At 48.2% G+C, this 26,863-nt stretch overlaps 1 protein-coding gene across 1 annotated transcript in view; it reads left to right on the forward strand.

Moving 5' to 3' along the window:
- The window catches only part of PIN4 (peptidylprolyl cis/trans isomerase, NIMA-interacting 4), a 95,685-nt gene extending 69,341 nt beyond the window's left edge, over positions 1-26,344 (forward strand). The window contains exon 4 of the mRNA XM_030807074.1: positions 26,256-26,344. Coding sequence (XP_030662934.1) covers positions 26,256-26,344 — 89 coding nt within the window. The remainder of the gene's footprint in view (positions 1-26,255) is intronic.
- The last annotated feature ends 519 nt before the right edge of the window (positions 26,345-26,863 follow it).

Genomic DNA, 26,863 nt, shown 5'->3' on the forward strand with positions numbered 1-26,863 from the left:
GTGCTATCATTGTGAGTGGAGGGGACTGTCCGATATGATCCCAGTCATTGCGGCGACCCCTGGAGATCTCCAACGCCTGCGTCCCCCAACCAACCCCTGCCCCGCATCCACAGATAGCTTCCCTTCCTTGATCGCCAGTACCTGGCACTGACCGTGCTTTGAATTCAAACACCCTGGGAGGCATAGTCCCTGTGATTTAAACTAACATTGAAGAAGCGACCAGGCGCGGTGGTTCACGCCTGTAATCCCAGCACTTTGGGAGGCCGGAGCGGGCGGATCACGTGAGGTCAGGAGTTCGAGACCAACCTGGCTAACATGGTGAAACCCCGTCTCTACTAAAAATACAAAAAATTAGCCGGGCGTGGTGGCGGGCGCCCGCAGTCCCAGCTACTCGGGTGGCTGAGGCACGAGAATCGCTCGGACCCAGGAGGTGGAGGTTGCAGTGAGCCGGGATTGCACCACTGCACTCCAGCCTGGGTGGCAAAGCGAGACTCCATCTCAAAAAAAAAAAAAAAAGGCTGGGTGCAGTGCCTCACACCTGTAATCCTAGCCTTTTGGGAGGCTAAGGCGGGAGGATCACTTGCACTCAGGAGTTCAAGACCAGCCTGGGCAACATAGTGAGACTCCCGTCTCTTAAAAAAAATTTTTTTTTCCTCTCTCATTTATTTTCTTTAATTCCCACCCCCCATTTCTATTCCCCATCTTCCCATGTGCAACCTTCCTAATATGTTTGATATGCATCTTTTTGTTTGTATGTATTTTTAGAAAATGTTTATTGTTTTGTGTGCAAAAAATAAATAAAAAATGAGACGAGCAAAAAAAAAAAATTTTTTTTTTCCTCTCCACAGGGCGTTATGCTGTATTTATTTTTTTTTTTTTTAAAGAGAGAACGGGAGAAGGGTCTTCAAGAATCTCAAACCCAGGAGGTGGAGGCTGCAGCGAGCCAAGATCATGCCACTGCACCCCAGCCTGGGTGACAGAGCAAGACTCCATCTCAAAAAAAAAAAAAAAATTCTTATTTAAGAAATAAGTAGCCGGGCGCGGTGGCTCAAGCCTGTAATCCCAGCACTTTGGGAGGCCGAGGCGGGCGGATCACGAGGTCAGGAGATCGAGACCATCCAGGCTAACACGGTGAAACCCCGTCTCTACTAAAAATACAAAAAATTAGCCGGGCGTGTTGGCGGGCGCCTGTAGTCCCAGCTACTTGGGAGGCTGAGGCAGGAGAATGGCTTGAACCTGGGAGGCGGAGCTTGCAGTGAGCCGAGATCGTGCCACTGCACTCCACCCTGGGGGACAGAGCAAGACTCCGTCTCAAAAAAAAAAAAAAAAAAAAAAAAAAAAAGAAGTAACTAGGTTCACATACTTGGTGTAATAAAAGGAAGACAAAAATAATTAAAAAAAAAAAAAAAAAGAAGTAGTGCTGTGGTCACCATTTCTTCAGAAGCACCAACTAAGATACAGTCATTTTCAAAGGCAGAGCCTAGAGCTTAAGGAAATGTGATTGAGTTTAAGTGGCTTGCTTGGGTGACTCTAAATAGGAGGTTGTGGGCCAACAAAAATTGTCCTTGTTCATATACTGTTAAGAACACAGACATGATTCCTCGAGACACTAATTTAGCATTCAGTATTGGAAAACTCACCTATTGGCCCAGTCATACATCACATGTCCAGAGAATTTTAAGCTTTTTATAAAATTTATAGACCGTTATTAGTTAAAAGGAATGTTGGAGACCGGGTTCAGTGGCTCACTGAACCTGTAATCCCAGCACTTTGGGAGGCCGAGGCGGGCAGATCACCTGAGGTCAGGAGTTCAAGACCAGCCTGGCCAAATGGTGAAACCCCGTCTCTACAAAAATTAGCTGGGCATGATGGCGGGTGCCTGTAATCCCAGCTTCTCAGGAGGCTGGGGCGGAAGAATCGCTTGAACCTAGGAGGCAGACATTGCAGTGAGTTGAGATCATTCCATTGCACTCCAGCCTGGGCGACAGAGCAAGACTCCATCACAAAAAAAAGAAAAGGGTAGGGGGGAGGTGGGGGATCTTGGAGAACATGAGCTATTTTCCTGGTTTGTATGACTTTAAGGCCTTTGTTAAGAGGCCTTTTAGTATACTATTATCCCCCTTTTTCAGATGTGGAAACAGGCTCAGAGAGATAAAGTGACTTCATCTAAGCTTCCTGAGCTAGGAAGCAGCAGAGCCAGAATTCAATACTAGGTCCATATGGACACAAATCTGTGCTGTTTCGCTGTGTCACACTGGAAAGAAGAGGGCAGTGGTGGGAAATGAGGTTGATGAGGCAGTTGAAGGCCAGGTTATAAAGGAACTTGTTTACTCTGCTAAAGTGTTTGAATCACATCTTTTCCTGGAGGCAAGCTTGGATTGGGCTGTGCTATGGTCTGAATGTCCTTCAAAATTCATGTGTTGAAACTTAATCCCCACTGTGGTGGCACTGAGAGGCGGGGCCTTTTAGGAAGTAATGTCATGAGGGATCCTACTTCATGAATAAATTAGTGCCTTATGAAAGGGCTGGAGGGAGCTAGTTTAGGCCCTTTTTGCTCTTCTGCTTTTCTACCATGTAAGGACACGGTATTCCTTCCCCTCCAGAGGATGCAGCAACAGGGCACCATTTTGGAAGCAGAGAGCAGCCCTCACCAGATACCAATCCTGTTGGCACCTTCATCTTGGACTCTTCAGCCTCCAGAACCATAATAAATACATTTCTATTGTTTATAAATTATGAGTTTGATGGCCAGGTGCGGGGGCTCACGCCTGTAATCCCGCCTTTTGAGAGGCTGAGGTGGGCAGATCATCTGAGGTCGGGAGTTCGAGACCAGCCTGACGGAGAAACCCTGTCTCTACTAAAAATACAAAATTAGCCGGGCATGGTGGTACATGCCTGTAATCCCAGCTACTCGGGAGGCTGAGGCAGGAGAATCGCTTGAACCTGGGAGGCGGAGGTTGTGGTGAGCCAAGATCACGCCATTGGCACTCCAGCCTGGGCAACAAGAGCGAAACTCTGTCTCAAAAAAAAAAAAAATTATGAGTTTGAGTCTATGGCATTTTATTGTAGCAGCACAAAGGAGCTAAGGATGAGTTGAGTGTCCAGGCGCCCTGGATACCCAAAGGATGAGTAGGATGAGAAGAGCAGAATAGGGGAGAAGATGTAGGAGAGAATTCTGCAGAAAGGAAAAGAGAGATGAGACCACAAAAATCTTCATCTTGAGTCTGGGGAAGGCCATGTCTGGTTGTGCTTTGGCTCAGGGTCCACCATCATCACTCATATCCTGGGAATTGTTGAGAACTGAAGATGAAGCAAAGCAGGCCCCTGGTGGTTGTTGTAGGCATGCCCCATTGTGGGCTGTGAAGAAAAGCTAAAGAGAACTCCCTCAGGAACCCCGGCTACCTCCCCTCTGCTTCCCAGCTGGCAGTGATGCCCAAAGGCCCTGATCACTGGGAAGGAAGGACCAACCCTCAGCTTGCCTGCCCTTTGGCTGTTGGATTTTCTAAGACCCATTTTCACACAGCTGTAGGGCTCCTCCTTTAAACTCCCCAGCTCTGGCTGCTCCTCCCCTCCCCTTCGGTCCTGTAGTCTGCTTCCTTTGGGCCCTTCTTGGTGCCTTCTGGAGTCGCAGGTCTCAACCCAGGGCTCTGATGACCCAGGAAACTCCCCAGCCCAGGCTCCTAGTCCTCCTTTATAAATGGTCACCCAGGCTCACAGCCTGAAAATGAGAGAGATTGGGAGGATTTTGAGTGGGTAAATGGAGAGAATCAAAGAGAGTCAAAATAATAGTTACTACTATATCCGTCTTATGTGACAGGCCCCATTCAAAACACTTTACATCGATTAGTTATCTGCTGTTCCTCATTATGCATCTACCCCAATCAAGGGCTCGCATTCGCCCAGCGTCTCTCAAGGGAATGGGGTTTCTAAAGCTCTCCCAGCCGGGCTCAGTGGCTCACGCCTGTAATCCTAGCACTTGGGGAGGCCAAGGTGGGCGGATCACAAGGTCAGGAGTTCGAGACCAGCCTGACCAACATGGTGAAACCCCGTTTCTACTAAAAATACAAAAATTAGCTGGGTGTGGTGGCACGTGCCTATAATCCCAGCTACTCGGGAGGCTGAGGCAGGAGAATTGCTTGAACCTGGGAGGCAGAGGTTGCAGTGAGCCAAGATCTCGCCACTGCACTCCAGTCTGGGTGACAGAGGGTGACTCCGTCTCAAAAAAAAAAAAAAAAAAAAAAGAAAAGAAAAGAAAAAAGCTCTTCCTAGGCTGGGTGCAGTGGCTTACACCTGTAATGCCAGCACTTTGGGAGGTCGAGGTGGGTGGAGTTTGAGACCAGCCTGGCCAACATGGTGAAACCCCATCTCTACTAAAATACAAAAATTAGCCGGCCATGATGGTAGGCACCTGTAATCCCAGCTACTCGAGAGGCTGAGGCAGGAGAATGGCTTGAACCCAGGAGGCGGAGGTTGCAGTGAGCCAAGATCATGCCATTGCACTCCAGCCTCTACAAGAGCAAAACTCTGTCTCAAAAAAAACAAACAAAAAAAGCTCTCCCTAATTATTGTTAATTTTAAAAGGGTGATAATGGTATTGCTTTTTTTTTTAAGGTCCTCATCTGTTAGAAATACATATTGGAGTATTTTCAGACAAAATGATATGACATCTGGGACTTACATTAAAATACTCCAGTACAGAGGGAAAAAAAAGGAGAGTAGGGATGAACAAAGATTGGCAAAATGTTGATAATTGTTGAAGCTTGTTACAGAGGTTCATTATCCTCTTCTCTGCTTCTGTGTATGATTGAACATTTCCATAATAAGAATTTTAAAAAACAAAACTTTTCAACCTAATCTGCAAATTACACTGAGTCATCCGCACTCACAGGCTGGAAATAAGATAATGAGGCTTTGTGGGAGGGTTCAGAATGCATAAATGGAGAGATGGATGAGGCCGAATAAGAACAATAGCTATTACTTAGATAGCACTGAAGTGCCAGGCCTTGTTCTAAGGACTTTACATACACTGTCTTTTAATCCTTAACAACAACCTTGTTAGACAGTGTATACTATTATCATCCTCCTTTTACAGATGAGGAAACTGAGGCACAGAAAGATCGAATAACTTACACAAGTTTACACAGCTTGTGAATGGTGAAGCAGGATTCCAAACCCAGGCAGTTTGGCTTTCGACTTTTTGCTCTTTAACATGATGCTAGTTAGATACAGAAAGCAGCTGACAGGTGAAGAAAAGGATTAATTCATCCACTTATTCATTTACTTAGTAAATATGTGTTGAGCCTTTACAAGATGGTCAGGTAAGGATCCAGGTGCTGGGGGTAGAGTGGTGAGAAAAACAGACAAGTCCTTGCTATCAAAGAACTTAAAGTTCCATGGTGAAGATGGACTTGAAACAATAATCACACAAACACTTGGAAAATTACAAACGTGAAGAGGGCTCAGAAGGAAAACTACAGGCAATTATGACAGCGTACCACGAGGTATCTGACCCAATCTGGAGGGCTGGAAAAGGTTTCTCTGAGGAAGTAGCATTTGAGCTAAGAGCTGAAGGGTAGCTCCCTTCCCTCCCCTCCCCTCCCCTCCCTTCCCTTCCCTTTTTTCCCTCTGTGGCCCAGGCTGGAATCTACTCGGCTCGCTGCAGACTCCCTGCCTCCAGCTCCCGTGATTCTCCTGCCCCGGCCTGCGGGCTGCCTGGGATTGCCGGCGCGCGCCACCACCGCTGCCTGCTTTTTCTCCTTTGGCTGGAGGCGCGATTTCGCCATGTTGGCCAGGCTGGTCTCCAGCTCCTGACCCCGAGTGCTCTGCCCGCCTCGGCCTCCCGAGGTGCTGGGACTGCAGACGGAGTCTCACTCACTCGGTGCTCGGTGTTGCCGGGGCTGGAGTGCGCTGGCGTGGTCTTGGCTCGCTGCAGCCTCCGCCTCCCAGCCGCCTGCCTTGGCCTCCCAGGGTGCTGGGATTGCAGCCTCTGCCCGGCCGCCGCCCCGTCTGGGAGGTGGGGAGCGTCTCTGCCTGGCCGCCCATCGTCTGGGAAGTGAGGAGCGCCTCTGCCTCTGCCCGGCCGCCCCGTCTGGGAAGTGAGGAGCGCCTCTGCCCGGCCACCCATCGTCTGGGAAATGAGGAGCACCTCTGCCTGGCTGCCCATCGTCTGGGATGTGAGGAGCGCCTCTGCCCGGCCGCCCCGTCTGGGAAGAAGTGAGGAGGGCCTCTGCCCGGCCGCCCCGTCTGGGAAGAAGTGAGGAGCGCCTCTTCCCCGCCGCCCCGTCTGGGAAGTGAGGAGCGCCTCTGCCCGGCCGCCCCATCTTGGATGTGAGGAGCGCCTCTGCCCGGCCACCCATCGTCTGGGAAGTGAGGAACGCCTCTGCCCGGCCACCCCGTCTGGGAAGTGAAGAGTGCCTCTGCCCGACCGCCCCATCTGGGAAGAAGTGAGGAGCGCCTCTGCCCGGCCGCCCCGTCTGGGAAGAAGTGAGGAGCGCCTCTGCCCGGCCGCCCATCTTCTGGGAAGTGAGGAGCGCCTCTGCCCGGCCGCCCATCGTCTGGGAAGTGAGGAGCGCCTCTGCCCGGCCGCCCCGTCTGGGAAGAAGTGAGGAGCGCCTCTGCCCGGCCGCCCATCGTCTGGGAAGTGAGGAGCGCCTCTGCCCGGCCGCCCATCGTCTGGGAAGTGAGGAGCGCCTCTGCCCGGCCGCCCATCGTCTGGGAAGCGAGGAGCGCCTCTGCCCGGCCGCCCATTTTCTGGGATGTGAGGATCGCCTCTGCCTGGCCGCCCCTTCTGGGAAGTGAGGAACCCCTCTGCCTGGCCACCACCCCATCTAGGAAGTGAGTAGCGCCTCTGCCCGGCCGCCCCGTCTGGGAAGTGAGGAGCGCCTCTGCCCGGCCGCCCCATCTGGGATGTGGGGAGCACCTCTGCCAGGCCACCCCGTCTGGGAGGTCTACCACGGAGGCCAGAAGCAATGTGGGGGCTGGACGTGGTGGCTCACGCCTGTAGTCCCACCACTCTGGGAGGCTGAGGCGGGTTGATCACTTGAGGCTAGGAGTTCGAGACCAGCCTGGCCAACATGGCGAAACATGAAAAATACAACAGACCAACCAACCAACCCAGCAACAACAAAACAGGTCTACCCTGGAGTCATACTCTAATTTTTTCTATTTTCCTCCCTTTCTGATCCTTTATCCCACTTTCTTGTTCTTCCTCTTCCTTCTCCTTCTTCTTTGTCAAATAGAGGATTGAGTTATTATCATTGATCCATACAAAGTCCCTCTCTCATTTATTTTCTTTAATTCCCACTCCCCATTTCTATTCCCCGTCTTCCCATGTGCAACCTTCCTAATATGTTTGATATGCATCTTTTTGTTTGTATGTATTTTTAGAAAATGTTTATTGTTTTGTGTGCAAAAAAAATTAATTAATAATAAAAAAAAAAGAGCTGAAGGGTAGGGAGGAGTTAACCAAACAAAAAGGGAAGGGAAGGGCATTTCAGGCAGAGGGAATAGCATGACCAAAGGCCCTGAGGCAGGAGAGGGCTTGATGTGTATGAAAACTAAAAAGGCTAAGATGGTTGGAGCAAGCCTAGAATGCCGAGTTGAAACGGTTTTTTGGACTCCAGTCTAATGCCACAGGTAAGGGAACTGCCACTGGGAAAGAAGGAAGTGACCAATCCAAGGTCAGACCCTGAACCTGTGACAGAAACAGGACTCAAACCTAGGTACCTTCACTCCCAACCCAGCGTTTTTTCCAGCACACATCATGGCTTCCCTGCATATGAGGAGGGAGTGCCAGCAAAATGTTGCTCTTGGGGACTGAGAATGGAAGAGTGTTTTTGATAACCAAATGAAGTCTTCATGCACAAGGAGATCAAGAATGGGTTTGGGGCTGAGCGTGGTGGCTCACACCTGTAATGCCAGCACTTTGGGAGGCCGAGGTGGGAGGATCGCTTGAGCCCAGGAGTTTGAGACCAGCCTGGGCAACATGATTCATCATACAAAAAACACAAAAATTAGCTGTGTGTGGTGGTGTGTGCTGTAGTCCTAGCTACTTGGGAGGCTGAGATGGGAGAATCTTTTGAGCCCAGGAGTTCGAGGCTGCAGTAAGCAGAGTCACACCACTGCACTCCAGCCTGGGTGACAGAGTGAGATCCTGTCAAAAAAAAAAAAAAAGCCGAGAGTGGGTTTGGGGCAGAAAAAAAGATGAAAGTGATTAGAAACAGTAATAATTTATTTACGAGACAGGGTCTCACTCTGTTGCCCAGGCTGGAGTGCAGTGGTGTGATCTCGGCTCACCGTAACCTCAAACTCCTGAGCTCAAGTGATCCTCCAGGCTCCAGCGATTCTCCCACCTCAGCCTCTTTAGCAGCTAGGACTACAGACATGTGCCACCACATCCACCTAATTTTTTTAATACTTTGTAGAGACAGAGTCGTGCTATGTTGCCCAGGCTGTTCTCCAGCTCCTGGGCTCAAGCGATCCTCCCGCCTCAGCCTCTCAAAGTGCTAGGATTACAGGTGTGAGCCACCAAGCTCTGCCAACAGTAAGAATTTATGTTTCTGGCCGGGCACGGTGGCTCAAGCCTGTAATCCTAGCACTTTGGGAGGCCGAGGTGGGCGGATCACGAGGTCAGGAGTTCGAGACCATCCTGGCCAACATAGTGAAACCCTGTCTCTACTAAAAATACAAAAAAAAAAAAAATTAGCAGGGTGTGGTGGCGGGCGCCTGTAGTCCCAGCTACTCGGGAGGCTGAGGCAGGAGAATGGCGTGAACCCGGGAGGCGGAGCTTGCAGTGAGCCGAGATGGTGCCACTGCACTCCAGCCTGGGGGACAAAGCCAGACTCTGTCTCAAAAAAAAAAAAAAAAAAAAAAAAAAAAAGAATTTATGTTTCCCAGATCCCTAATTAGGCTTCTCCCACCCCATTTCTAGCTAGGGTTCTTATAAAGTAGGTGGGATTTGGGGGTAGGGGATAGAGGAATGAGACTGAGGGTTTAATCTCCCAGGGGAAGCAGGAAGGAGGAGGAAAGCCGTGGGATGGAGGCTGCCCCAGCCAATAGTCATCTCCAGCTCTGCCAGCAGAGGGAGCCAGAAACTGAATTTCCTAAGAATGGCAGCTGGCCTGGCCCCTGGGATGGATAAACCCTTCTTGGAAACTAATCAAGTCAGCCCAGGATGCTGTGGAAATGACAGGGACTGGGAGGAAGGGAGGGAGCCAAGAGTTAGGATTACCTGCAGGGTCTTTGCCCTAAGTTTCACAGTCTTTGATGAAAGCCTTCTAAACCTGCCTTTCGGGGTTTGGGTGAAGTGGGCACCAAACGATAGAGAAACCTTTGACAAGGCAGTCCCACTGCACAAAACATGGCATCCTCCACTCCCTTTGGGTTACCTCACTGGCTCTCAAGACCTCACAACTCTGTCTCTAGCCTCATCCTCTCTCCTGAGATTTGGACCTAGATGGCAAACTGGCTATAGGACATGTCACCCCGGAAGCTCAAACTCTACATAGCACTGAACTCACCCACTCTCCCCTAGACCTGCTCTCTCAACATTTCCCATCTCCATGAATGGCACTACAAACCCGCAAAGTGGTCCAAGTCAGAAACCAGGAAGTGTCTTTGAGGCCTGCATCGTATTTGCCCCTCACGTTCAATTCATCAGTGAGTCGTGTTGGCTCAACCTCTAAAATACATCCCAAATCCAATCACTTCTCTCCATCTCCACTGCCACCACGGCAGTCTATGCCACCATTCTTTCTCACTTGGATGACCGCACTAGCCTCCTGGCTTGTCTTCCTGCTTCTATTTGTGCCTTTCCCCCACTATCTGATCTCTACCCAAAAACCAGAATCATCTTTCAAAAATACCAAACTGATCATGCCATGGCCCTGTCTAAATCCTTCAAAGCCTCCTCGTTTCCCTCAAGATCAAGTCCTGCCTCCTCACCATGGCTGACTACCTCTCTGGCCACATCTTACTTCTTCACAACCCCTACGCATACATGCACATGATCTCTTCTCAAACTGAACAACTTCCAGCTATTCAGATCTTGCCTCCAGGCCTCCCCACATGCAGTTTCCTCTGCCTGCACTCACCCTTTTCACCTCACTATTGTCTATTCACTCCTCTTGTCTCAGTGCAGGCCTCCCTGCTTCCAGGAACCTTCCCTGATCCTTCTCAACAAGTCATCCTCTGTGATCCCACATCCTGCCTTTATCATTGGGTTTATTCCATGGAATGTAGCTTGGTCACCTGTCTGGCTCCTCCATGATCATGTGAGCTCTGTGAAGAACATTTCTGTCTTTTTCACAGTTATACCCTCGCAGAGCTCAGAATGGTCCCTACACATAATGGCTGACCAGTAAATAGTTGTTGGATGGATGGATGGATGGATGGATGGATGGATGGATGGATGGATGATTTGTCAATTAGTAATCCTAAAGGAGAGCACTGGGTGCTCTGTTAGAGAACTAGAATGAGGCCTTGGGTGGGAATGATATCTCCAAAGACATAATGGGGACCAGAAACCAGGGAAGTGGGGAGGGCCAAGCATACCCATCCCAGCCACTTCTCTTGCCAATACTACCCCTGTCTCCCTTTTATACCTGCCTCCAGATGGACCTGGAAGTAACACAGAGGATTCTGAGTTACACCCAGGAACTAGACAGCCCTCTTCTAGTCCCTTCCCAGATCTTGTGCTAGGACAAAGCCACCCATGCTTGGCTGTGAGATGAACAGGCTCCAGCCAGAGCCCAGTGTCGCTGGACTCTCCAGATGCCCTGTACCCACTTGTTCCCCAAGTCAAGGACATTTCTGGGAGCTCCCCATGAGCTCTCCTGTAGCTTCCTTATCCTCTTCCTGCAGCAGCAGAGAAACCCTCCCTACATAGCATGGGTGCCTCTCACAAAACCTGGGGTCAAGGCTTCCCCCTGGTGCCAGCCCAAGAAGGCACTCCAAGTGGGCATCTAATCCAAATAGGTGTGGCCTTTTTCCCTTCCTCTTTGGCACTAAGAGACAGGTAGTAAAAACTACAAGCTCTTGAGGGCAACAGGAGGGAAGTGGGGGCGAAGGTGAAGTTTTTCTACAGCCCTTCGAAGGTCTTGGCCCCTTGCCCAGATCTGAGTCAAGAACTGTATGTTTCAGAGAACTGGCTTCCCAGCCATCTGCTCAGAGCTTAAAGAGCCTAGGGGCCCTCATGGGATGTTCTGTTCAAATTAGCCAAAAAGGGCAGGGTGAAGACAACACAGCAGGAGGGGCCTTGACCAGTCTGGGCCTCTGAAGGTGTGGAAGGAAGGGGCAGATATATGACACTAGGGCACATTGAGGGCCTGGCAAGTCCCAGAACAGAGAGCTCCTCTCACAGCCCAGTTCCACTGATCTTAGAACCATGTCTTCCATCCTTTGTGAGCAGCTAATTTATGCCAGGAACTTTCCCCACAACAAACAAGATGTTCTCTTGTACCAGTTGAAGGAACCAAGGATTAGAGAGGTTAATTGCCTTGCACGAGGTCATGCAGCAAGTACACAGCAGATTCAATGAGACTGGGACCTGTCCTCTGGTGATTGGTTGCCAAGGCTGCTAGAAAATGATTCTCCCCTTCAGTGAGCAGATAGGCAGCCTGAGGGTAATAGCCAGGAGGGGATACAGAAAGTCACACTCCTTTTGTACCTAGGACATAGCTTGCTCCAGCCAGAAAACAAACAAACAAACAAACAAAAAAAATGTCCTTATTCCTTTGACACACACTGTCTCTGGGTTGTAGAAATGGGTCAGGCACTAAGGTCAGATTTTACATGTGGAAAATCTTAGGGTGAAGACGGGAAAAGACTTTCTCACAGTCAGAGTGTAAGAGAACAGTTCAGATGAATGGAGCTGTCCAAGAAGCCAGGCAGATATGCAGGAGAAAGACTGACAAGGAAACCCTCTCTCCTAAAATCCCCCACAGCCATGGACATTCACATGAATTGAAAAACCAATCCTCAGCCAGGTGCAGTGGCTCACGCCTGTAATCCCATCACTTTGGGAGGCCAAGGCGGTGGATCACCTGAGGTCAGGAGTTCAAGACCAGCCGGGTCAACATAGTGAAACCCTGTCTCTACTAAAAATACAAAAATTAGTCAGGCGTGGTGGTGCACACCTGTGATTCCAGCTACTCGGGAGGCTGAGTCAGGAGAATCTCTTGAACCCGGGAGGCAGAGGTTGCAGTGAACCGAGATTGCACCACTGCACTCCAGCCTGGGTGACAGAGCAAGACTCCATCTCAAAAAAGAAAAAGAAAAGAAAAAGAAAAAGAAAAAAAAATCCTCAGGCAAAATTGCTAGGGGGTAAGTTTGGGGACTTGCAAAAGTAGGGGGCCTTTGGGGCCAATCTTTAGTTCACCAAGGGTTCTCAAGTCTGCATTCATGTGAGACTCACTGGGGATATCTTAAATAATAATGTTTGCAATATATTTATCTGACAAAAGACTAATATCCAGAATATATAAAGAGCTCTTACAAATCAATAATAAAATGACCACCCAAAAATATGAGCAAAAAGTGGAACAGACACCTCATGAGACAGGATATATGAATGGTCAATAAGCACATGAAAAGATGATCAACATAATTTTCCATTAGGGAAATGCAATTTAAAACTAAAAGGACATGCCACTACATACCCATGAGAATGGCTATAATTTAAAAGACAGACAATACCAAGTGTTAGCAAAGATATGGAACAACTGTAAGTCTCATCTTTTGCTGGTGGGGTTGTAAATTGGTACAACCACTTTGGAAACCAGCAGTTTCAAATAAAGTGAAACCCAGGAATTCCACTCAAGGAGAAATGAGTACATGTGCTCACAGAGAGACTTGTACAAGAATGTTGATAGCAGCTTTGTTTCTAATAGCCAAAAACTGGGACCAACACAAATGTCCCTGGATGTCTGAATGGATAAACTTTGGTGTATCCATACAAAGGAATACCACTCAGCCACAAAAAGAAATGAACTACTGATCAGTGCAATTATTTGGATGAACCTCAAGGGCATTATACTAAGAAATAAGGCAATCTCAAAATGTTACATACTGCTTGATTCCATTTCTATGAAGTTCAAGAACAATCAAAATGAATCTATGATAGAAATCAGAACAGTGTCTGCCTCTGGCAGGGGTGAAGGGCAGTGACTGGAGAGATGGAAATGTTCTATGTTTTAATGGGGCAATGGTTACACAAGCACCCACAATATCACAATTCATTGAACTATACATTTAAGGCTTATGCATTTTACTGTGTGTAAATTATGCCTAAATTTTAAGACTCATGCCCAGGCCTCACCCCTAATTAAATCAAAGTATCTAAAGGTGGGGCCTGGGCAAGGGCATTTTCAAAATCTCCTCAGGTGATGCTAATGTGCAGCCGGGGATGAGAACCGCTGATAACATTACCACCACCTTTCCCTGGCAACAGTCCCTCTCAGCCTCCTGTGTTCTGGAGACTTTTCAGAGATGCCCATCAGAAAAAGTCTCTCCCACTATCACAAGCAGAGGTAGGCAAGTGGGGATAGAAGGTGAGTGAGGGTAAGTGCATACCAATATATCTCAAAGGTTGTTTCATATCAAAACATAAAGGCACTGAATTTTACACTTTAAAATAGTTAAAATGGTCAATTTTATGTTATGTAAATTTCATCTCAATTTTTCAAGTTAAAAAAAATCAGCTGGGCATGGTGGTACGTGCCTATAGTCCCAGCTACTCAGGTGGCTAAGGTGAGAGAATCACTTGAGCCCAGGGGTTCAAGACCAGCCTGGGCAGCACAGTGAGACCCTATCTCAAAAAACAAAAAAGTGACCAAGAACTTCCTTAGATTTGATGGCTGCACATATTCCATTGTAAAGGTGTACTTTATTTAATCAGTCCTCTATTGAAGGATATTTTTCCCAATCTTTTGCTGTTAAAAACATAGTGAGAGCTAGGCATGGTAGCTCACACCTGTAATCCTAGCACTTTGGGAGGCAGAGGTGGGAGGATTTCTTGAGCTCTAGAGTTTGAGACCACCCTGGGCAACATAGTGAGACCCGTCTCTACGAAAAATAAAAATAAATAAAAACATAGTGAAAATAAATATTCTGGTATATGGTTTTTTCTTTTTTTTTTTTTGAGATGGAGTCTCGCTCTGTCACCCAGGCTGGAGTGCAGTGGTGCGATTTCGGCTCACTGCAACCTCCACCTCTAGGGTTCAAGCAACTCTCCTGCCTCAGCCTCCCAAGTAGCTGGAATTACAGGTGCCCACCACCACGCCTGGTTAATTTTTGTATTTTTAGTAGATATGGGGGTTTCGTCATGTTGGCCAGGCTGGTCTTGAACTCCTGACCACAGGTGATCCTCCCACCTCCATCTCCCAAAGTGCTGGGATTACAGGCATGAGCCACCGCGGCCCAGCCTGGTACATGCATTTTTTTAAAAAATATGTGTGAGTGGGCCAGGCGCAGTGGCTCACGCCTGTAATCCCAGCACTTTGAGAGGCAAAGGCGGGCGGATCACGAGGTCAGGAGATCGAGACCATCCTGGCTAACACAGTGAAACCCCGTCTCTACTAAAAATACACACAAAAAATTAGCCGGGCGTGGTGGTGGGCGCCTGTAGTCCCAGCTACTCGGGAGGCTGTGGCAGGAGAATGGCCTGAACCCGGGAGGTGGAGCTTGCAATGAGCCGAGATTGCGCCACTGCACTCCAGTCTGGGCCACAGAGCGAGACTCTATCTCAAAAAAAAAAAAAAAAAAAAAAAAAAAAATGTGTGAGTGTATCTGTAGGATAATTTCCTAAAATTGGAATTGTTGGGTCAAAGTATATATGTCTTTCTTATTTTTCTAGAAACTGCCAAATTGCCCTACATAAGGGATAAATGAATTTACATTCCCATAAACAATATATGAAAGTGCGTGTTTTCCCCACCTTTGCTAACAGTGTTTTCCAACCTTTTGATCTTCACCCCTTTGATTATTAAAAAGTGGTACCTTGTAGTTTTATTTTGCATTTTCCCTGAGAGTAAGTCTTAACTGACTCAGATAAAGACATTCAAGTGGAGGAGAGGGGTGTTCTTTTCGAGGTAGGGAAGAAGACAGCTGTTTTAGTTCTGGCTGCTATAACAGAATACCATAGACTGAGTGGTTTAAACAACAAACATGGCTGGGTGCAGGAAGCTCACGCCTGCAATCTCAGCACTTTGGGAGGCTGAAGTGGGAGGCTGAAGTGGACTCACTTGAGTCCAGGAGTTCGAGGCTGCAATGAGCTATGATTGCACGAATATACTCCAGCCTGGGTGACAGTGTGAGACCCTGTCTCTAAAAAAAACCAAAAAATTAAAAATAAAAACAAATAAACAAACATTTATTTCTCACAGTTCTGGAGGCTGGGAAATCCAGGATCAAGGTGCAGGCAAATTCAGTGTCTGGTGAGGCCCTCTTCCTGGTTTGCAGACATTCACCTTCTTGTTGTACCCTCATTTGAGGGAGAACAGAGAGAAAAAGGAAACAAGCTCTTGGAGTCTTTTTAATTAAAAAAATTTGTTTTTGAGAGACAGGGTCTTGCTCTGTCACCTAGGCTGGAATACAGTGGCACAATCACAGCTCACTGTAGCCTCAACCTCCTGGTCTCCAAGCCTAGCTATTTTTATTTTTTATTTTTTCTTAGAGGTGGGTTCTTGCCATCTTGCTCAGGCTGGTCTTGAACTCCTGGCCTCAAGTGATCCTCTCATAGGCATGAGCCACTCAGTGCCTGGCCTCCAGTTCTTTTCTTTTCTTTTTCTTTTCTTTTTTTTTTTGAGACAGAGTCTCGCTCTGTCACCCAGGCTGAAGTGCAGTTGTGCAATCTCAGCTCACTGCAACCTCTGCCTCCTGGGTTCAAGCAATTCTCCTGCCTCAGCCTCCCAAGTAAGTGGGATTACAGGCACACGCCACCACACTCAGCTAATTTTTGTATTTTTAGTAGAGACAGGGTTTCACCATGTTGGCCAGGCTGGTCTTGAACTCCTGGCCTCAAGTGATCTGCCCACCTTGGCCTCCCAAAGTGCTGGGATTACAGGCGTGAGCCACTGCGACCGGTCCCTCCAGGTCTTTTCTTATAAGACATTAATCCTATTCATGAGGGCTTCACCTTCATGACCTAATCACCTATCAAAGGCCCCACCTCCTAATACCATCCCGTTTCGGGTTAGAATTTCAACATACGCCTTTAGCAGGGACACAACGCGTGGTTCATAACAGCAGGTATCTTACCATGTTTCTGTTATAGTTGTGTTAGCTTTGAGCAAGTCACCAAGAATCCAAGGGCTCTTAACTGAATATTAAGGACACCCAGATGTCTTTCTTAGGTCCAAACCTCTCACTGGAGTCCCAGACTCCTATATCAAGTCCCCCCGACATCTGACATTTCACACTGAAAACGTCCAAAAGAGAATTATTAGTTCCCAACCCACCCTCAAACTTGATCTGCCCTGGTTTTCCCCAGCTCTACAAATGGCACCACTCAGTTGCTCAAGCCAAAAACCTTGAAACTAGAAACATCATCTCTTTCCCTCATCCAGTTCATCACCAAGCCCTGTTGGCTGTCTCCAAAATACATCCTGAATCTCTCCGCCTATCCCCACTCCACTGCAACTACCCAAGCCTAAGCCACCTGGAATTTACCAATGGTTTCCTAACTAGTCTCCCTATTCCCATTCCTGTTCCCCAGTCAATTTTTCTTATTAGAAAATCAGGCCGGGCACGGTGGCTCACGCCTGTAATCCCAGCACTTTGGGAGGCTGAGGCGGGTGGATTGCCTGAGGTCAGGAGTTCGAGATCAGCCTGACCAATATGGTGAAACCCCATTTCTACTAAAAATACAAAAATTAGCCAGGCGTGGTGGCGTGCGCCTGTAGTCCCAGCTACTGGGAGGCTGAGGCAGGAGAACTGCTTGAACCTGGGAGGCAGAGATTGCAGTGAGCCGAGATCACACCACTGCACTCCAGCCTGGGCAACAGAGCAACACTCCATCTCAAAAAAAGAAAAAGAAAAAAGAAAATCACGCCGGTCGTGGTGGCTCATGCTGTAATCCCAGCACTTTGGGAAGCTGAAGTGGGAGGGTCACTTGAGCCCTGGAGTTCAAGACCAGCCTGGGTGACATAGTGAGACACCATCTCTAGAAACAAAACAAAACAAAACAAAAAACAACTAGCTGGGCATGGTGCTGCATGCCTGTAGTCCTAGGTACATGGGAAGCTGAGGTGGGAGGATCACTTGAGCTTGGAACGTTGAGACTTCAATGAACCATGATCATGCCACTGCACTCCAGCCTGAGCAACAGAGTGAAACCCTGTCTTAAAAAAAGAAAAAAAAATAAAAAGAAAAGAAAAGAAAATCTATTCCTCAAACAGTACCCAATAATCCTTTCAAGAAACACATAAAGCAGATCAGGTCACTCCTTTGCTTAAGACTTTTCATTGAGTTCACAACACACTGGAAATACTATCGAAACTCCTCACTGAGGCCTACAGGTCCCTATGTGATTTCCAAATCTCACCCTGTTTCTTCAGGCACATTGGCCTTCTTTCTGTTCTTTGAACAACCACGCCCATTTCCACCACCAGGTCTTTGCTTTTGCTGTCCCCTTGGCCAGTAACACTTTCCCCTAAAATCTGAGCATGGCTGGCTCCTTCTTATCATTCAGAAATCAGCCATCTCTCCTGAGACCTTCCCTGACCCACCTTCTTTAAAGTAGCTACCCCCACCACTCTAATCCTATTTACACATTTCAGAGCCCTTACCACGATTTAAAAGTATCTGTTTCCCTGTTTACTTCCATGTTGTTTGTTTCTCCTGTAGATATCAGCTCCATGTCTGTATTTTCAAAAGCCACAATCATCCTAGCACATAGTAGGTGCTGAAAAAATATTTGGAATTAATGAATAGTTTAACAGTACTTTCTTGTTTTCAAAGCCTTCACCTGGTAAGGATCTCAGATTTGGGGAGAGGAAGGGTTGTTTTTCAAGTCCCTGAAGGAAACAAAGCTGATTTTAAAAACTTGAGATCTGTGTCTATCCAAATAATTAGCAAAAAGTCTGATCTATTCACAGACTAAGCTCTCCTTGACCTGCTGAGCTGCCTTTGAAATATCCTGTGTCATTGCAGGCAATAAAACAGCCTTTCTTTGTCAATATTCTCTGCTTCAAATTTCTCACTAATTCCAGCTGGCCTCATCCCAGCCAATCTGAATGACTGAAAGGCAGAGTGAATATAATTTAATCAGCGGCTCTGCCCCTGCAGGATGAGCTTGAGGTGTCTCTGTGGGCCTCATCTCCAAAAGGTGTCCCAGGGGCTGTGATTTTGCACGGAATAAAGGAGGCCCAGCAGGAACCCCGCTCTGGCGGGGAATTCGGGCAGGCGCCGGCTCAGGGCTGGGGTCCGGGGAGGTGGGAGGAGTCGGGGTGGCGGCGAGGCGGGTGGGGGCAGAGCCGCAGAAAGGCAGGGAGAAGGGGAAAAGAAGACAATACCAGGAAAAAGAATAGTCGTGGTAATGATAGTCCATTGGAGGATCGCTTGAGCCCAGGAGGTCGAGGCTGCGGTGAGCCATGATCACGCCACTGAACTCCAGCCTGGGCGACGGAGCAAGACCCCCATCTCTAAAAATAATAATAATAATAATAATAGTTCATTGTAATGCCAGCTGGCCGTCGTTTTAGTTTACAAACTGTTCAAGCCATTAGCTCGTTTATGCCCGTCAACAGCTTGCTTGCAGGTTCTCATCCCCGTGTCACCGACAGGGAAATCAAGGCTCAGACAGGTGGCGGCTGAGAAGGCTGCGGCCTCCCTGCCGCGTGGTGCCCTCGGCCTTTCCTGCTGCCTTCCCGCCCCTCTTCCCGCCCACGGCGCACCGCTCCCCCGCCTAATCTCCTGCCATCAGTGAGCCCGGCGGCGCCCGGCCGTTGCTATGGCATTTCTGGAGTGTCAGAAGTGCCCAGGAAGCATACAAATCGACCTGCGTGAGACAGCTCTGTGCAAAACAACTTCCAATTTACTCGCAATAATTACCACCCCCAGATAATAGCCTGTACTCAGGCGGGCGAGCAGGGGGCGGATGGGGGAAGGGAGAGAGGACTCTGAGAGGCAGGGAAGGAGGCCGGGCACAGCAGACAAACAGCCACGGCAAGGCTGGGGTTTCAGGGAGAGGTGGGGGAAAGCAGAGAGGTGGTGCTCCTGAATTAGGGACTGAAGAAGGCTCAGTCCTCCTAATTTTGTTCTGGAAACTCCAACGTTCTTCTGGACGGATCATATGAAGGCATTTCATTCGATATTTACTGGGCACCTTTGGAGGTGGGCACTTTGCCGGGCACCGGGAATGCAAAGGCGAGGACTCCAAGTTCTTGTAGTGAAGTGGCTCACAGACTCCTGGGAGAGTCAAACATAAAGGGCCATGATTCATTCAACCAATACTTACTAAGCACCTACTATATGTCAGGTATTGTGTTGAGGAAAAACCGGAGAGCAAAACACACAAAAATCCTTGCCCTCATGAAGTTTACCTTAGAGTAGGGGCAGACAACACATTTTTAAAAAATAGCCAAAGTACTGTTAGTTGGTGTGTTCCAGAGAAATCAAACCAACAGGATCTCTAGATTTATACACATATGTGACATACATATATATATTTACTATAAGGAATTGCCTTACATGATTATGCGGGCTGAGAACAAGTTCTGCAGTTGGCAAGCTGGAGACCCAGGAGAGCCAAGGTATAGCTCCAATTTGAAGATGGATGTCCCAGCTCAAAGTCGGCAGAGAGAAATAATTCTTCCTTACTCAGCCTTTTATTGTATTCAGGTCTTCAATGAATTGGACGAAGCCTGAGGGCACCCTGCTTTACTCAGTTTACCAATTCAAATGTGAATCTCAACCAGAAACACCCTCATGACCCACCCAGCAATCATGTTGAATCGAATATCTGAATACCCCACAGTCTAGTCAAGTTGACACATAAAATTAACCATCACAGTCAAAAGGCAGAAAAAACAAAACAAAACGGGAGAGCAGGAATAGCAAGTGTTGGTGGAGTAGGTGTTGAAAATTGAAACAGGATGATGGGGAGAGTTTCACTGAGAAGGTATGTTTTGAATGAAGACCTGAAACAAGTGGGGCAGCAAGCCATGCAGACTTCCAAGAATGTTCCAGGCAAAAGAAACAGTAGGTACAACGGCCCTCAGGCTCTGGCATGTTGGAGGAATAGCAACTAGTCCAGGGTAGCTGGAACAGAGCAAGGGAGAGAATAGGAAAGAGCTGGGAACAGATCATCTAGGCTATATAGGCTGACATTAAGGACTTAGACTACAAATGAAACGAGCCATTGAAGGACTCTGAGGTAGAAAAGTGACATGATAGCTGGGCGCTGTGGCTCACACCTGTAATCCCAGCACTTTGGGAGGCCGAGGTGGGCGGATCACGAGGTCAGGAGATCGAGACCATCCTGGCTAACATGGTGAAACCCCGTCTCTACTAAAAATACAAAAAAATTAGCCGGGCGTGGTGGTGTGTGCCTGTAATCCCAGCTACTCGGGAGGCTGAGGCAGGAGAATGGCTTGAATCCAGGAGGCAGAGGTTGCAGTGAGCCGAGATCGTGCCACTGCACTCCAGCCTGGGCAACAGAGTGAGATTCCGTCTCGAAAAAAAAAAAAGAAAAGAAAAGTGACATCATTTGACTTGTGTTGTAACAGAATCCCTCTGGCTTCTGTGTGGTGAATAGACTGTGTGGGGCCGGGGGGAGGGCGTGAGGGGCAGGGGCAAAGTCGTTAGGAGCACTGTTAGGAGCAAAGGAGCAGTTAGAGTACCATTGCTGTAACCCAGATGAAAGCTGATTGGAACTTAGACCAGGGTGGCAGCTAGGGAGATGATGAGAAGTGGTGGATTCTGGATATATTTTGAAGGTGGAGCCAAGAGTATTTGCTGATGGATTGGACATGGGGTGGGAAGAAAAACAAAAGGAGTTGAAGATGATCAAGGAGGAAGGTGTCTTGGGGCAGGCAGTGTGGTGTGAAACAGAGAGTTCAAGTTCATAGGGACTCGGGAGTTAAGTTGGGCTACACCCCTGCCCTTCTTAGCTGTGTGACCTTGGGCAAGTTGCTTTCCATTTCTGAACCTGAGATTCCTTTTCTGTAGGAGTACACAGGGCTGTTGTGAAGATTTAATGAGGTGATTATGTAAAACCCCAGTTCCACAGCTGGCACAGACTAGGTGCTTCCTGAGCACTTGCTGCTCCCTTGACCTTCCTTTTCTGAGGAAGCTGGAAAAGCCTCATAGCAGAGCTGAGGTTGGAGGCAGCTGGGAAGGATAAGTGGGGCTCTGTTAGGCAGAAAAGAGGTGCAGGGGGCTCATCCTTCACAACAGGCAGGAGGAAATGAAGCCAATGGCCAGGCAGGCCTTAGTGGAAGTCTCGGGGTTGGGGAAGGCTGCAAGAGGACAGGGTGTGGAGACTGTGGACTGTGTGATGGGAAGAAAGTCCTGTGCAAGGAAAGGGACCCCAACAGGGAGGTGTGAGGAGATGAGAGGTCCACCTCCCGCCTCCCCAGCTCTGCCTTGGACCGGCCCTGGCCCAGAGGACCTTTGAAACCTTCGGAGTTACCAGATGAAGCAGGTCTTAACTATGGCACACAAAATTCCCAGCACGCCGAGGAGTTACTGAGGTTTGTGTTTGTGTGAATCACACAGCAAACATCTGGCTTGGCCACTGGCCAGAACAGGCCTCCCCCCACAGCCACACGCACACTGATTGCAAACATATGGCCCCCAAGGAAGAGACTCTCCAAAAGGCCTCGCGAACCATCTTTGCATTCTGGCCTGAATCGTCCCAGCCCTTACTCCCTTACTCCTTGTACAAAAGCATGAATCCCCTTTATATAGGACTGTTAGGCCCACACTGAGGAAACCCTACCCCCACCTCCAGAACCACAGACACTAACGCCTCACCTCATGAGGGGCTCTGACATCAGACTGCCTGGGTTCTCATCCAGCCCATCCCTATTAATTGTGTGAACTTGGACTAGGTTCTTGACCTCTATGAGCCTCATTTTCCACCTCTTCGAAGAAGGATGTAAATGATACCTCCATCACAGGCTTGATGCAAGGCTCAAATGGGATTATCTGAGACTAAGACTCAGGGGCTCTAAAAAATTTGGGTTTTACCTTATCGCCTGCACCCCCTACTCAATACTCCCACTACCATTATGTGATTCAAAATAAAAATTATACCAAACTGTAAAGAGGGTGAGAAATGCTTTATAAGTTCCCGCCAGAAAATAAAAAAAAAATTTTTTTACAAAAGGGTAAGAAAGTCTAACCAAGGTCTGCTTTTTCCTGTGACGACTACTTTGATGGAGTCATTTGAAATCTCAATTATCATATTATTTTCCAAAACACTTTTGTTGTCATCCCTGCTTTATGAATGCCCTAAGCATTTTTAGTGAGCAGTTAGGCCCCAGAGAATATGGACTTGGAAACTGTAATTGGAAACAACACATTCTTGTTGGCCAGGATCAGCTAACACTCAATAGAGTTTACTACCTTTTTTTTTTTTTTTTTTTGAGACGGAATTTTGCTCTTGTTGCCCAGGCTAGAGTGCAATGGCACGATCTTGGCTCACTGCAACCTCTGCCTCCTAGGTTCAAGTAATTCTCCTGCCTCAGCCTCCCAAGTAGCTGGGATTACAGGCGCCCACCACCACGCCCAGCTAATTTTTTATATTTTTAGTAGAGGAGGGGTTTCACCATGTTGGTCAGACTGGTCTCGAACTCCTCATCTCAGGTAATCCGCCCGCCTCAGCCTCCCAAAGTGCTGGGATTTCAGGCATGAGCCACCGTGCCTGGCCCAGAGTTTACTATTAATAGTTGCCAGGGAGTGTTCTAATACAGTTTATCCTCACAACAAACCCTATGAAGTTGGTACAATTATCATCCCCTTTTACAGATGGGAAAGCTGAGAATCAGGGACGTGAATTGACTTGCCCACTATCACAGCTAGTGAATGTTGGTGGGGGTTTTGAACACTGGTACTCTGGCACAGAGGCCATATCCTTTTTTTTTTTTTTTTTTTTTTTTTTTGAGATGGAGTCTCGCTCTGTCACCCAGGCTGGAGTGCAGTGGCGCAATCTTGGCTTACTGCAAGCTCTGCCTCCCAGGTTCACGCCATTCTCCTGCCTCAGCCTCTCCGAGTAGCTGGGACTACAGGCGCCTGCCACCACGCCCGGCTAATTTTTTGTATTTTTAGTAGAGACGGGGTTTCACCGTGGCCTCAATCTCCTGCCCTCGTGATCCACCCGCCTCGGCCTCCCAAAGTGCTGGGATTACAAGCGTGAGCCACTGCACCCGGCTTTTTTTTTTTTTTTTTTTTTTTTTTTGAGACAGAGTCTAGCTCTATTGCCCAGGCTGGAGTGCAGTGGTGCAATCTTGGCTCACCGCAACCACCACTTCCTGGGTTCAAGCCATTCTCCTGCCTCAGCCTCCTGAGTAGCTGGGATTACAGGTGCTTGCCACCACACCTGGCTAATTTTTTTTTCTTTTTTTTTAGTATAGACGGCGTTTCACCATATTGGCCAGGCTGGTCTTCAACTCCTGACCTGAAGTGATCGGCCCGCCTCAGCCTCCCAAAGTGCTGGGATTACAGGCATAAGCCACTGCGCCTGGCCCAGAGGCCATATCCTTAACCGCTATGCTGTAGTGTCTCTTCAAGAGTTAGATCAAACCATTGCCACACATATAAGAGCCTTGTATTCCAAAGGGGCTGGGCTGGGTTAAGAGAGTGGGATTGGTTGTTTGGGTAGCTCTCCCCACAGCTAGAGACCCAGCCCCAAGTCTTCATCCTAGCTGCAAAGATACAAGAGTGCTCAAATTGGCAGTGGTGCCACCCTGTGTCCTTCCGAGGGGAGGCATCTATAAATGAGATGTTTGAATCAAATGTTTTCCAAAGGTCCTTTCAGTTCAAGGAGCTGAAGGCCCAACTTTCCCTTGGGCCTGCCAGCTATCTTCTCCTATGGGAGCAAGCAGGCCCTTTGCAGACCCTTTCACTCTGTCCTCCCTCAAATAGCGGTGTGCATCAGGGTATCCTCAGCCCTTGCCTTTCTCACTCGGGGGCATGGCACGCCTGAGAGACCTCATCCCTCCAGGGCTCCAGTAACCTTCTTTATCCTGATGCCTAGTCCAGACCTCTCCTCTGAGGTTGAGAACCGTCTCTCCAACTGCCTCCCAAGGCCCTCTTCCTTAGTGTCTCCCACGTATGTATCTCACCATCTACCTGCAGTGTGAACTCGGTGGGTGTCTCTCCCCAGACCTCTTCCTCTTTTCATGTTCTTTTCTACAACTGGCTCTGCCACCTACTCATCCATTTGCTTAAGCCAGAATTCAGGCAGTCATTCTCAAGTTCTCCCTGCTCTCACTCTCCACATCCCATCAGTCACCAAGGCCTGTCAACTTTACCCCCTACAAATTGCATGAAGCCAATCCCTTCTTTCCGTCCCCACGGCTATCTCCCTAGGCCAAGCCACAAAACCTGAGAGCTGAAGTAAAAGGCAAAAGCCTTCCGCGGCCCTCTCTGTCTCTATTCTCTGCTTCCACCAGCTGCTTTCACCAGGCAGCCAGAGAGAGCTTTTCAAATTGAGCAAAATTTAGCTGGGCGCGGTGGCTCATGCCTGTAATCCCAACACTTTGGGAGGCCGAGGTGGGTGGATCACCTGAGGTCAGGAGTTCGAGACTAGCCTGGACATGGTGAAACCCTGTCTCTACTAAAAATAAAAAAATTAGCCGGGCGTGGTGGCAGGCACCTGCAATCCCAGCTACTCGAGAGACTGAGGCAGGGAGAATTCCTTGAACCCGGGAGGCGGAGGTTGCAGTGAGCCGAGACGTGCCATTGCACTCCAGCCTGGGTGACAGAGGGAGACTCCGTCTCAAAAAAAAAAAAAAAAAAAAAAAAATCTGGGTGTCACCCCCCTGTGCAGAACTCACGGATGACTTTATTTCTGTTCGGATTAAGTCCAAATTTTTGTACATGTGTAATGAGACCTAGTGCTAATAGCTTGAATCTTCAACTTTCTCATTTGTAAAGTGGGAGAACAGTACCTCCCTGGTAGGGTTGTTGTGAGGGTGAGAGAGGAGAGAGGGCGTGTAACCTGCTCAACTTGGTGCCCTGCACCTAAGCACTGTAATCACTTGCTGCCAATTAGACCTGGTTATTATAAAGTTGTCAGTACCAGTAATATGATTTATTGATTTAATCAACTAACGATTACTAGTTGTGATTAATATGATGGATTTGTTATATTGTATTATAAGTTATTATTGTGAGGTTATGATGATATTAATTTGGATTTTGTGATGATCTCTCCAGGCTTGCCTCTCACAACTTCCCCCCACCCCTCTTCCCTTGCCTTTACTTGTCATACACCCTCACTCCCCGGTGTTCTCGTTTTCTGGTGTTCTCTTTCTCCCTGGAAAGTCCTTCTCTCCCCATCCTCTGAGCCCTCCAGCCCCCTTTTGTCTCTCTAAGTCCCTTCAGATGCTTAAGCCAGCTCAAGGCACCAATTCCTCTGTGAAGCCTTCCCAGACCCTCCCCGCCAGACCTGTATAGGTGTCCCTTCTATGGGCCTCCAAGAGCACCTTGTGCTTCCCTTCTCAGACCACCTATCACAACATATTTGTGATTATTTACTTGTCACAGTCCTGGACTTAGGTCGTCAGTTTGACAAAGAGCTCTTACCACTGTATTCCAAGTTCTTAGCGCTCTGCTGGGCACGTGGTCGTGGTTCAATAAATGTTTGCTGAATGAACAAGAGATCAACCTGGCAGCATTCAGTGCCCCACCCCATGACAACCTGCCCCCTTCAAGGGGGTCTGAGGCCCCAAGCCAAGCCTCTTCAAAGCCAAAAGCTGCTGTGTCTGCTCTAGAAGTATTTCTGTCCTTCAGTTCATAACCTTCTCACTTCCTGTGGGCTTAGTGAAGGTGTGGGCATTTTTCTTCACCAGTAAAATGGCAAATAAGCCCAATTTTTCAGGGTCGTGGAAATTCACCGCAAGGAGGAGCTTTGTAAACTGCAAAGGGCTGCATGTAGCACTTAATGATGATCAGACACAATAAATGTGTTGCTCTTTGGCTCAACTCTTGTCAAGACCCCACGCAGACAAGGGCCCTCCTGTTTATACAGCATTATCTCTAGCAATCAGGTTACAATTGATTGACATTATCACTTTCTTTATGTTTGGCAGATCCCAGCCTGCAGCAACATGCTGGTCACCATAGAGACCTGAGAAGCACCCTCATCTCATTGGTATCATATTTACAAACCAACCCTTAAAGTGGATTATTTTGCAGATGGCTGATCTCATCTATTCAATGTTGATTCTATTAGTTCCAATTTCAGAAGGTGACATTTTCTGACTTTGTCCCCTTAAGCACAAACAAAAACTATGGATTTTTGTTTTTGTTTTCAGAAAAGAGAAAGTACAAGGTGTGCTTGGGGAACAGCAAGGGAACCAGACAGATGTGGGGGCGGGTTTGTAGGGAAACTGCTGGATGTACCTCATTAATTTGTTCATTTGTTCAGCACCCACAGTGTGCCAGTGAACGGGCTAGGTGCTGGGGATAGAGTGGTGAACAAGATGAGCCTTATGCACCTCACAATCTCCTGGGGGAGACAGACAAATAGACAATTTTAATACAATGTGGCCAATTCTATGACGGGAAGAAGAGAGAAATGGTGTGCGTGAGTCCCTCACCTTCCCAGAGGTTTCCCAGGGGAAGCAACGTTTCAGCTGAGACCTGAAGGATGGATGACAGTCCGCCAGAAAAAAGTTAGTGGAGCGGGGACAAGCAG

Source organism: Nomascus leucogenys, chromosome X (assembly GCF_006542625.1).
Source record: "Nomascus leucogenys isolate Asia chromosome X, Asia_NLE_v1, whole genome shotgun sequence".
Taxonomy (NCBI): Eukaryota; Metazoa; Chordata; class Mammalia; order Primates; family Hylobatidae; genus Nomascus; species Nomascus leucogenys.